Source organism: Abramis brama (genome assembly GCF_963993115.1).
Source record: "Abramis brama genome assembly, chromosome: 2".
In the NCBI taxonomy this organism is placed as follows: Eukaryota; Metazoa; Chordata; class Actinopteri; order Cypriniformes; family Leuciscidae; genus Abramis; species Abramis brama.
Window position 1 is genome coordinate 34,982,026 of NC_139964.1, and position 11,831 is coordinate 34,993,856.

Below are 11,831 nucleotides of genomic sequence, written 5' to 3' on the forward strand. Positions count from 1 at the left end.
AAACACTGAGGTTTAGTGTAAGCTGTAGACCCCTAGTTAACAAGGTGTTTTAAACTAAGAAACTGATGGTTCTGTTCAGATGGTTAAATGCCTCTATTACATACATTTTCTGTTCCCGTTTCATCCACTTTCACTTTCCATTTTGCCCATGTATGCGTGATTGTGTGTATGTGTTTGCTTAGATTAGCTGTGTTTGTAACTTAGTTAAATAAAACTTTTGTGCGCATTCATGTGAGTTTGATTCTGGTCCCTGCTTGTAAATCAACGTCCCTTTAACAATACGATCACAGCAGCTACACGCTAAGAAAGAGTTATTTTTCTGTGGACACGGAAAATATCCTTTCTAAGAGGTGATAGAAGAGCCATATTGCGATTAATTGATTGTAATATTGATTCAGCTAAATAAAATTAATTATATTAACTGATCCAAATATTTTACTGTATTTAAATATATAAGTTTAATGAATTATTCATAATTCCCTTTTGAGCTAATTTGCTACAACTACTTGACCTGGTTGACTAAATAAATTATAAATAAACATTAACTAAGATAAAGTGAATATAGGCAGCACAACATTATAATGCACACTAGTATGAACATTGTTAAAGATGCACATAAGATGAAAGCAGGGGCAGGACAGGACACATGCTTTTTGGGCCGATAATAAAGGCAACGGTAATCTAATTGTAAAAATAGGCAGGAAAAAAATAATAATGCACAATTAAATATCAAATATTGGCCAAAATATTGATGCCAAAATTGATGATAACCAATTATTAACGATATACTGTGCATGTTTACTGTATGAATGTTGATAAAACACAAAATAATAAACTGGCAGAGTTTAATATCCTTGTTTTATTTAGTGAGTAGGCTTCAGTTGCTTCTGTTCAGGATGCATCAGGCCAAATAAAGGTGTAAGTGGCATTTGAGAACCCCGGAATGGTGTCTAACGTATATATCTTTTCATTTTCACAGTGGTTAAGGATGCAGAAATGACACATTCACATCAGCAATCAGACGATTTTTCTGTCCAAGACTAAATTAGACAGCTGAAGCAAAATCCGTGTATATATGGGGACACAGATGGACTCAACTCAAAACAGGTTGTTTCATTTCCCCCTAACAAATCTGTCTGAGCGGATTCCATGCTGTTGTCTATGATTTATGCAGCGAGATCACACAGGTTCATGTGGTTTAAACCAGCTTTACTGATAAAAACAAGCCAAAGAATAATTTGAGGAAAAACAGAAAAGGTCTGCTCACGTCTTCATAAATCCTGTTTCTTGGTTGGGTCACAAGATTTAAGGAGAAGTGCGTTTATCTTATTTAAGCTGTCAGTGAAGTCTTGCATAATAAGAAATGCTGCGCATCAGAATTTATTTAAAACCAGCTGGCACATTATAGCCTGCAAAAATAAAAGTTGGTTATAAACCAAGTCTTGACCATCTCTATGCTTTTAAAAAAGCTTTTGAATTCCATTCTTAATGAAAGGCATTCATAACCGTTTTATAAATTACAAAAGAAAGTGATGACTAAGATATGTGTTCCCAGCCATAGAGAAAGTACCAGCCCTGAGGAGCTTCACATACTGTAAGTGCTGCACTGTAACTGTGCTTCTCTCTCACAGTCTTCCTCATCCTTCATTTCCATGACGACCCCACGGCACAAAGGCCTCAGCAGAACACATTGCCAGAACTTCGTACACGTCTTCTCAGAAACACTCAACTAAATTCAAGTGACATTGGCATCGCCAAGATTTCATGGTTGTCACTCAAAGCTTTAAAGGGAAGTTTCCTCTGTGGAGTCACGCACATTTTTTTGTAGAAATCACCAAAGGAGAAGAATCAGGATCAAGTCATTTAATTTCTGTGATTCAGTGCAGATGATTGAGTGACTTTTCTGTTTATTCATTTCAGAAACCTTGAGCTTCTCCGCTATTAGCAATCACTAAATGTTCCACATCACCTACACGACTTGAGAGGTCCAGAAACCCAGTAGGCTAAGGGGTCAATGGTTAATTTGCATCGCATACTAAAAATGTCTCTCATACTCTTTTCAACGACAAATGTTCCTCATTTTCCCTTTCTGTTCAGAATTAAACTTAAAGATGCTCATTGGTCTGGCAAGGCCTTGGCATTTTGACCGATGGTGGTTACGTCACCGACTCTGGGAAGGGACACAAGAAATGACAGTGATGCAAATGTCACTGAGTCCTGATAAGAAAGTAAGGGGGCTGATGCTTAATTTAGCATACCATGATAATAGCAATGCTGGAGTCTGACAAACAGAGCTGCTCTGCCATTGAAAAGACTAATTAAAATGACATCATGGGTTTTCTTATCATCCTTATGGAACTGCACTTGCTTGAGCATCGAGGGAGATTCACAATTGCAAGCAATTAGGAAAATTAAGATGAGATCACGCAGCACAGCGTGTTGTTTATTAAGAGAAATCAGTGTGAAAGAGCTTAGGTGGCTCATGAAAGCATCAGGCTTTTCAGTTTTCAATTATCAGACTTTTAAATGTGCAAGAAATCAAACATTTAAAACAATGGAACAAAATGACTTTAAATCTCCATGTCTGAACCTGATGGTAAGTGGTCATTTCCCTCTCAACATTGCATTTGAAAAGACAATTTTGTCGTCTGTGGGTTGTGATTTAAATCACTGGCTTCAGTGTCTCAGATATCCAGTTTCAGTATCTATGCAGATACAGGGTAAGAGCCTATTTGACAAGTAATCACTTGGATCAAGAGGAGGAAAATTTCTGTCCATAATTCTGACCGCAGTCTCCATATACAAACAGTGGAGGTATAATGGGCATTAATGCTGACTTTCAAGTGGTACAAGAGCCTATAGGCGAAGCAGGCAATCACTTAACACTTCAGTCAGGATCTAAACACACATGGACCTCAACATTTAGCATACGAACTCACAGGAGATGAAAGCAATAAAGATAAAAGCTGCAAACAGTTAAACAAAAAAATAGTAACACAGTAATCTGCATAATTTATACAGCCCCCTATCACCATGCAAAATATCAGTTTCCTTGCTCAAAAGTGCTCGCACTCAACAGAAACAAATATTACGTGTAGCTATTTAAAGCATTTTAAATATTTAAAGTGCTTTTTAAAGCACTTTTGCATTGCAGAAACAGTACCTGTCAAAGGATACATTTTGTGGTGATTTTTTAAAAACAGTATGGGGAACAAACCCAGACAATCTCGACGAGATGCAAAGAAGTCAAGGGAAAATATGAGTTAGTCATTAAACCAAACTAGCTTATCTGGAAGGATCTGGTTTATAGTTACAAGTAAAAACTAGAGTTTTTTTTTTTTTTTTTACTATTAGTTGAATAAATAAATAAACATTTACATACACACTGTAAAAAAAAAAAAAAATGATTGAAGTCGTCTATTTAGTTGTCAATTGAATTTTAGTCTACTTAAAAATGTCACATTTAATTCAATGTGTTTCTTTGTAATTATTTGTGAAATGTAAAAGTAAAGTAAATATTGATCCATAAATATATGTCCATACGTTTTCAGTGCATAATTATATCAAATCAAATCAAATCAAGTATATTTGTATAGCGCTTTTCACAATACAGTTTGTATCAAAGCAGCTTCACAGTATTAAAATAAAATAATACAACAAAGTTTGTTTCTAGTGGAATTTATTGATTGATAGAATAAAATTAAATATCCCCAAAATATCCCCAACTGAGCAAGCCAAAGGCAACAGTGGCAAGGAACCGAAAAAACTCCATCAAGCGGCCTAATGGTGTCCTAAAACTCCATCAGGTGACCTAATGGAGAAAAAAAAAAAACCTTGGGAGAACCCAGGCTCAGTCGGGGGCCAGTTCTCCTCTGGCATTTATGAACTAGAGGCCGGATTGTAGTTTGAAACTGTGAGATTAACAATATTATATGAATGCCTGGCTGAAAAGATGCGTCTTTAATCTAGTTTTAAACTGGGAGAGTGAGTCCGAGCAACGAACAGTATCAGGAAGGCTATTCCAGAGTTTTGGAGCCAAATGTGAAAATGCTCTCCCTCCTTTGGTGGATCTGGATATCCTAGGTATGACCAAAAGCCTCGAATTTATTGATCTTAAAGAGCGCGATGGATTATAGGGTGATAGAAGATCCGTTAAATAGACTGGAGCTAAGCCGTTTAGGGCTTTATAAGTCAGTAGCAATACCTTGTAATTAATACGGAACTTTATAGGTAACCAATGTAGTGATGATAAAATCGGTGTTATATGATCATATTTTCTTGATCTAGTAAGAACTCTAGCGGCTGCATTTTGGACTAACTGTAGCTTGTTTATTGAGGATGCAGGACAACCGGCTAATAAAGCATTACAGTAATCTAGTCTCGAGGTCATGAATGCATGAACTAACTTTTCTGCATCAGAAACTGATAGCATATTACGTAGCTTAGCAATGTTTCTAAGGTGGAAAAAGGCTGTTTTTGTAACATACGAAATATGATTTTCAAAAGACAGGTTACAATCGAGTATAACACCCAGGTCTTTTACTGTAGAGGATAAAGTAACAGGACATCCTACGATGTCAAAGTTGTATTGTGAGAGGTTCTGTGGGCGGTTTTTTGAACCGATAAGTATTACCTCTGTCTTATATATACATTTAGTATATACAGTGTGATTTCACTCATCACACTGCAGTGGTTCTATGCATATTTGTACGTTACAACAATTTTTATACCGGCGGGTCCATTTTAATGACCTCCCCCGGTTCCCCAGGATCCCACAGGCTGGCCCTGAGTGCCACTGTCATAGGATGTCACTTTTCCAATAGGTCAGCTTTCTTCCCTGCCAGAGCGTCTCCGGTCAACTGCAAATGCTATTATCGTGAAGTAAATTGTTTAGGAGAAACAATAGCACACCGGCTAACTGGTCAGTTACACACACTAATAGAAAGGGACAGTTAAGTGCTTAAGCATTCTAAGCAACGACAGGAAGGACAAGGAAGAACCAGCTTGTAAGACCAAAATGCAGGTTCCTACATGCTGTGGTGTATCTTTATGCCACCAGACTCCAAACCACCCTGGTGTGAGCTGCCTAAGTGACTTCCATTAACTGCTCAGATCAGAGCGTCTGATGACAATACTCAGCGAGAAGCAATGTTCCCTACTGATAGACCCTTGTTGTGCCACCATTTATCTTCTCAGAAAAAGCCACCTGTGCTCTCACTGATGTGGTGGGCTGAGTGTCTCTGCATTTACACGCCAAATGGGATGATAAAATTGCTTGACTGATCACTGGTTCATGTTTGGTGTGAGGTAAACAGACCCTCAATAGTTTAAGTGTGACTTAATGTACAAATCAATCCATCAGATTCCTCTGTCTCAATGATACTGGCTTGCTTTCTTTCTCTCTCTCCTTCCCATAAATCACACATTCAATCGTTCATGCATGTTCCAGTCTAGCTTTCATTCAAATAACAAAAAGTTGTACCTATGCGTTCATATTCCCAACACTTGTGTAAACAAGTTAATTCAGCAAGTAACTTCTCCTTGAAGGAAAGTCATATGGTCCTTTTTGATTTGCCTCTAAAAGTGACAGACTAATTCTAATTAATTAAACGCGTAGCTCCAGCTGCTCAAGAGACGAAACGGTTGAGGACCCTTTTCATGGCTGACATCACAGGCTTAGCTTTCTTTTTTTATCTTGCTTTCCCATGGGAGACATACTTCCACTGTTCTTTCATTTCTTTTTTTTTTTCAGCTCACTTCCTTTCTCATCACCTCTCTGAGCAAAATACAATAAGTGTCTACATGTGACAGAAATTGTCGGCGAAGAGAACAGGTGGGACTGTTCAAAATGAAAGAACAGATAATATTGAGGCACACACTCCGTGACCACTCCACATATAAGAAGGTATCCCCTATCCACAGGATCCCTAATCATTCCTGACTGAATCAAAGGCTTCTTGGAAATGAAACACTGTTAAAAAAGTGAAAAAATGAAAAAAAGACCTAAGATTTTACAAAACTGACAGATGCATACCTGTAGAATTGTAATTTGCATTATCAATAATGCAGCCAAAGGAAAATTGAAGGATGCCAAAAGAAGGAAAACATCATGATTAAAAGCAGGTCTGTACAAACTTCCATGAAAAAATGGTGTAGGCAGAGCTACAGCCATTACAGGCCTGAGCAATTGTTTTTTTTGTTTTTTTTTCAAATGTCAAAAGTCTGCCTCTTCAAATCTTTGTATCCTAAAACCACTTATCTGCGTACATGCCATTTAACTAAAAATTCAGATTTGAATTGTACTAAAATTGCCTGGGGATGTTTTGAGAATCCAAGTAAGGTTAAATATTATGTATGTATTTTTGAATGCATGTGTTACCTTTTTTTCTATCTCAGCATAAAGTGAATAATGAAGCACTTCACAGGCTGCTTATCAACACTCAAATGGTTATTCATGGTTTCTTCTTGTGATCTGGAAACCGATCGAGGTATGCCATGATGAAGGATGCATCATTTAAATGCACCACGTGGATCCGACGAACGAGGAGAAAGGATGCATTCAGAGGAGCTAGGAGAAAGTATAAACACGTCAGGGTTGCCAGGTCTGCATAACAAAACTAGGCCAATGTTATAAGGCTATCATAACTCTAAACATCTAAAATGCATATTTTACAGTCATTGTTGTGCGTTAACATCAACTTGAAAATCAGAATGGACACATTCTGTAACAAAATTACGTCAAAATACCCCTCTCTGCAAATATTCTCGTAAACACAGTCGGTTATGTCTTAAGTGAACATAAACAGTTGAGAAAGAAATCGTAAGTGTATCATCATGGATCTGTGCATTAGGTCTTAAAGTGACAGCAGACAATAAATACCTGTTGCTCAATGTTAATCAAACAACAAAACACAGCTTTCACAAAGATTAATCTAAATTTAATTTATACAGTGAACACTATAGTGTTATTTTACATTCTGTTTCTGAATAGTATTTAGACCTTACTTTATTTAGTGCAATTGTTTTTTTCTTTTTTTTTTCTTGCTGATTTGAAAAATAATCCGATCCATCACTCAAAAACCGTAATATGATCCGAGCTGTGAGTTTTGTGATCCGTTAAACCACTAGCTTAATCATGAACAACTGTTTTCATAAAGGAGTTTACGAGAACTTAAAGGCTCCTCACAAGTATTCCTCCCTCTCAAAACACATTGAACTTACCTTTGCGGAAGTCTTTTTTCCTTTTCCTTTTTCGAAACACCTGACGCATGCACATTTTCGCCCCCTTCACGTGTCTCAAAACCTTCTATAAACAGTTTATACTTGCTTTTTGAACATTTTTAGTGAATATTATAATTGTCACGTTCAAAGCAAAACTTTCGATTTTTTTTTTACCCCATTCAAACACGTTTCAACAACAACAACAAAAACCAATCTTTAGGTTTAGTGGCTCCATAAAAGACGACATAACTTCATGTGTGTTTATGCTGTCATTTTCAGGTTTTGAGAGGTAAGGGACGGGTCATTAATCTTTGGTCCTCTGCTGCACCCTTGTGCCCATCAAGCAGACTACTTGGTAAGACCTCAAATGTCTGTTTTCATAAATATTATTTGATCCATAACACCTTTTAAAATTGGTTGTTCCAGTCTTGGATGCTGATTGGTCAGTATAGTGCGACAATTTGCATCTTTAATATTTTTATTATCAAGAAACCATTTTCCAAAACCAAAAAGGGACGGAATTCACAGTATTCTCAATAATAGCACACCCTAAACAGTTGTCTAAAAAAAAAAAACAATATTAAACAATATTGAGCAATGCTACTGATTTGAGAGCTCCCAGTATCCATTGCCACATTGTTGTGTCATGTAGTCTTAGTGTTAAACATGTGAAGTTACTGTTCGGAATAAATACGAGGTCTTTGAAGATATAGGGTGTCGTGCTTACTACTCACAAGACCTAACACACATGAATAAATAACGTTGTGTTCTGTTAGCAGTTCTGTTAGCAGGTTTTATTTAAGCTGCTGTTATTTTGTTGTCACTGTTATGTTTATTAGTGTGTGGTGATGTTCAGAGCGCATCTATTTGAAGTTATTGCAAGGATGTTTTTTTAGAGTTGTACTTATGAAAAGGTTTACTTTATGAAAAAAAAAAATAAATAATCAAATATATTTTAGAAAGGAATACAAATTAAAACTGGTATTGCTAATTGACAATTTGCTGGACAAGAAATCTGTAGTTGACTTTACAAGAATTTATTGGCTGCACAAGACAGAATGAACAAAGTCAAATTGGCTAAACAAATTAGTGTTACTATAAGAACAAGATTTAGTTTTTTAATTTGAACATATTTAGTGTTATCTTCATCTGTGAAGTTCATCCAGAGTTATTCTCACAAGTTCTTATCTTCTTATCCTATGGCTCCTCGTCTTTCTTTTTCTCTTCGGTCACTTCTTCCAGCTTTTCCTCCTCTTTTTCTTCCATCTTTTCCTCCTCTTTTTCTTCCATCTTTTCCTTGTCTTCTTCTACCTTCTCTTTCTCTGGCTCTTCTTCTTTCTTTTCCTCCTGGGTTTCTTCCTTCTTTTCCATCTCCTCCTCTTCATCTTCATCCTCCACCTCTTCCCCAGCAAGGCGCTCTATCTGAGCAATTCGCCGTTTGATGTTCTTCTGTGTCTCCCCCTGTTCCACCAGCAGCTTGTTTACCTTGGTCTGCATGATCTGCAGTGTGCTGTAGATTCGGTTTACGCGCTCATCCAAGTCCCTCTCATCTGGCTTTAGTTTGGCAGGGTCAGTCTCAATTAAACCGTCCTTCATCAGAATCTGTCTCCCTTTCTCTTCCAGCAATGCTTTAGCCTCGGGATATTCCGTCAGAGCCTCCATCAGATCATCTTTGGACAGGCAGAAGAGGTCTGAGTACCCTATGCTTTTAATATTTGCTGTTCTGCGGTTCCCTGCCTTGCTGCCCTTGATGTTTAGAATGCTGATTTCACCAAAGTAGCTTCCATCGCCAAGGACGACAAATTGAGTGATGCCGTCATCGGCCACCACGGCAAGTTTGCCTTCTTTTATGATGTACATCTCCCGCCCGATATCGCCTTTGCGGCAGATGTAGTCACCAGGACTGAAAACCAGGGGGCGAAGCTTCAACACCAACTCGATCAGCAACCCCGCCTCACAGTCGGCGAAGATCCGCACCTTCATGAGGGTCTCTAAATGCACGTTCATGCCTAACTCTGCCCGTAATTTGTCTGGCAAGTACCTCAGCACCTCTCTTTCATTTTGTGCTTTCTTGTTAGTCCACAGGTAGTCAAACCACTTGATGACACGCTCCTCGAGGTCCTTGCTGACATGCCGCGCATGCATGTACTGCTTAATGTTGTCGATCCTGGATTGGAACTGAGCCTGGGCTGCGTTCATATTTGAGATCATTGTAGCAATGTTACCAACAATGGTGGCAAAGATCAAGACGCCCACCAGGAAGTCAACTACGTGGAAGAGAAATTCAGAGTCTAGCGCCGGAGATGGCGTCTCTCCGATAGTGGTGAGGGTAAGCGTAGACCAGTACAGGCTGAAGGAATATTTTCGCATGAGTTCTCCAAACTCTGGTTCGTCGAGAGCTGGGTACACCCATGCATCTGATCCGAACCCGATGGACTTGGAGAAGGAGAAGTAGAGGCATGCATTCCAGTGGATGATGATGATGATGTACATGACCAAAGTGCAGATTCGGAAGATGTTGGGGTAGTTGGTCATGGTTTCTGAGATGGTGAAGAACTCAAACATGCGGTTCAGGCGGAGCAACTTGTTTATCCGGATCTCTGGGTAGTCCAAGCCTAAAACGAAGTAGAAGATGTCCGTGGGTAGCATAGAGATGACATCGATGCGGAACTGGAAACTTTCAGTGTACCGCTGGAGAAGGAGCTTTTCATCTTTGACAAGCAAGCCCTGTTCCAGGTACCCTGGTTAAAGAGAAGGTGACATGAAATCATGACACAAATTGAGATCTAATTCTAATTAATGATGTTATATTCACCTGTTCGTGCTCTGAAGGCCATGTCAGCCAAATAAATCAAATCGGAGCTATAGTCTAAGAGGAACCAGATCAGTAGATATTCATGCTGCAGCTCCTCAAAGCTGGCTCTATGCAAAGAGACACAATATAAATACTCTCAAAAGTATTACACCCATTTATCAAGCTTACAAAATGCACCAATTTTATGTATTAAGTTGGATTTTGATGCTGAATAGATGACCTTCATCATATCTAGAGCATAAGAGTGTAGAGTGTAAGAGACTAATGGAGATGTAAGGAAGCACACTTCAGAGGTTAAAAAAGGGAACGTCTTCAATTTGTATTCTTCTCTCATCTCCTGGTCTTAATAAAACATGAACTTCTAATTATTACCTTGCAATTATAACTGTCCAGTTGTACATGACAGGAACTGTGATTATAAGCAGCCATTGATAATACAGGAGTCCCGCTGGGTTAATCACAAACACCTCCTTGGGCCTTGAAAAAAATGAAGTTGACATGAGCAATAATCAATGGTGATACTTTAACCTTTTGTAAATCACAGATTACAGTAGAAATGACTGATAAAAAATCCAGATACCAACCCCTCCTTTTTTTCCTTTTCTTTCTCCTTTTCCTTTTCCTTTTCTTTTTCTTTTGCCTTTTCTTTTTCCTTTTCCTTTTCCTTTTCTTTCTCATTTTCTTTTTCTTTTTCTTCCTTTTCTTTCTTCTCTTTTTTTTCTTTCTTCTCTTTCTTTTCTTTTTTGCTACAGAACAACAGAAAGGTTTATACGGTAACAAACGTTATTTATAACCAGAATGTCAAATATAAGACCAGTGTGCTACCCACTCTTTTTTCTCCTTCTTTTCTTTTTTCTCCTTTTTCTTTTTCTTCTTGGCTTCCCTATATGGAGAGCAAAGTACACTATTACCACTAATACACATTCATATAAAATTATATACAATTATATATTATATTATATTATATTATATTATATTGATCTAATGATCTTTGATTACTCCTCATTGTTGTTGCTGTTGTTGATGTTAAAGAAACGTCCTGCACTTGGAGCTGGAATTGTGTCTTCATCGTCCTCCTCTGATTCCACCTCCATTATCGGAGACACTCGGGGAGGGACTGCAAACCCCCCTGATGTAGGTACAATAGTCATGATCCTTTCCCCCTAGAACAATAGGCTGAAGCAGTGATTTACAATTTATATGTCTTTCTATTTGTTAAAAGTCATGAAAAATTTCTAACATGGACAAAATGATACTATAAGAGGAAGAAAATTGCCACAAAGTCATATCAAACTCACCGGCTGTTTTGCTTTAACCTAAATCCTGTCCCATTCTCTCTTGATCAGAAGAATCACAGAGCCTGTCAGAATCACAGACCTTCTGTCTGGTGAAATTAAAGATATGCTACAGTAAAATTACAGCTTGTGTTTTTCAAAGGAGGAACTAGCGTGTGGTTCATTTGTTCTGTTGTGCTCTGTAATGATATCTCAGACTTGCATGACCCTGAGAAGGATTTGGAGATTAATGAGAGACTAGAGTGACAAAAACAAAGCCTCCTCCCTGTCTTTTTGAACGGTACATAATTTATACTCTCTCCAACAAAAGCTGAAAGTATGGGTAAAACCCATCATTTTACACTGAGAATTTTGCCAACCTGTCGTTTATTTAATTGTTCCATATTCAAAACAAATTTTTAGGTTCATGTTTAAATTGATTCATCAGAGTGCACCTTGTAAGGCATATGTGAATGATCACATTGGTTTGTGGTGTTTATTTGACTAACTGTAATTTCATT

At 37.8% G+C, this 11,831-nt stretch overlaps 1 protein-coding gene across 3 annotated transcripts; it reads right to left on the reverse strand.

Annotated features, from left to right (window-relative positions):
- Positions 1–8,242: 8,242 nt before the first annotated feature.
- Positions 8,243–11,559, reverse strand: cnga1a (cyclic nucleotide gated channel subunit alpha 1a). Of its 3 annotated transcripts, none has more exons than XM_084102955.1 (7): positions 11,335–11,559; positions 11,036–11,212; positions 10,866–10,919; positions 10,621–10,782; positions 10,409–10,513; positions 10,037–10,143; positions 8,243–9,962 (listed from the first exon to the last, which is right to left on the reverse strand). In XM_084102955.1, the coding sequence occupies exons 2-7, from the start codon at positions 11,185–11,187 to the stop codon at positions 8,419–8,421; spliced, it is 2,124 nt and encodes a 707-aa protein (XP_083959081.1). In that variant the 5' UTR covers positions 11,188–11,212; positions 11,335–11,559; the 3' UTR covers positions 8,243–8,418. The 3 variants fall into 3 exon arrangements, with proteins under 3 accessions (XP_083959081.1, XP_083959083.1, XP_083959082.1); XM_084102957.1 differs by having other exon boundaries at positions 11,036–11,165; positions 11,335–11,534; XM_084102956.1 differs by having other exon boundaries at positions 11,036–11,199; positions 11,335–11,534.
- Between the last annotated feature and the right edge of the window lie 272 nt (positions 11,560–11,831).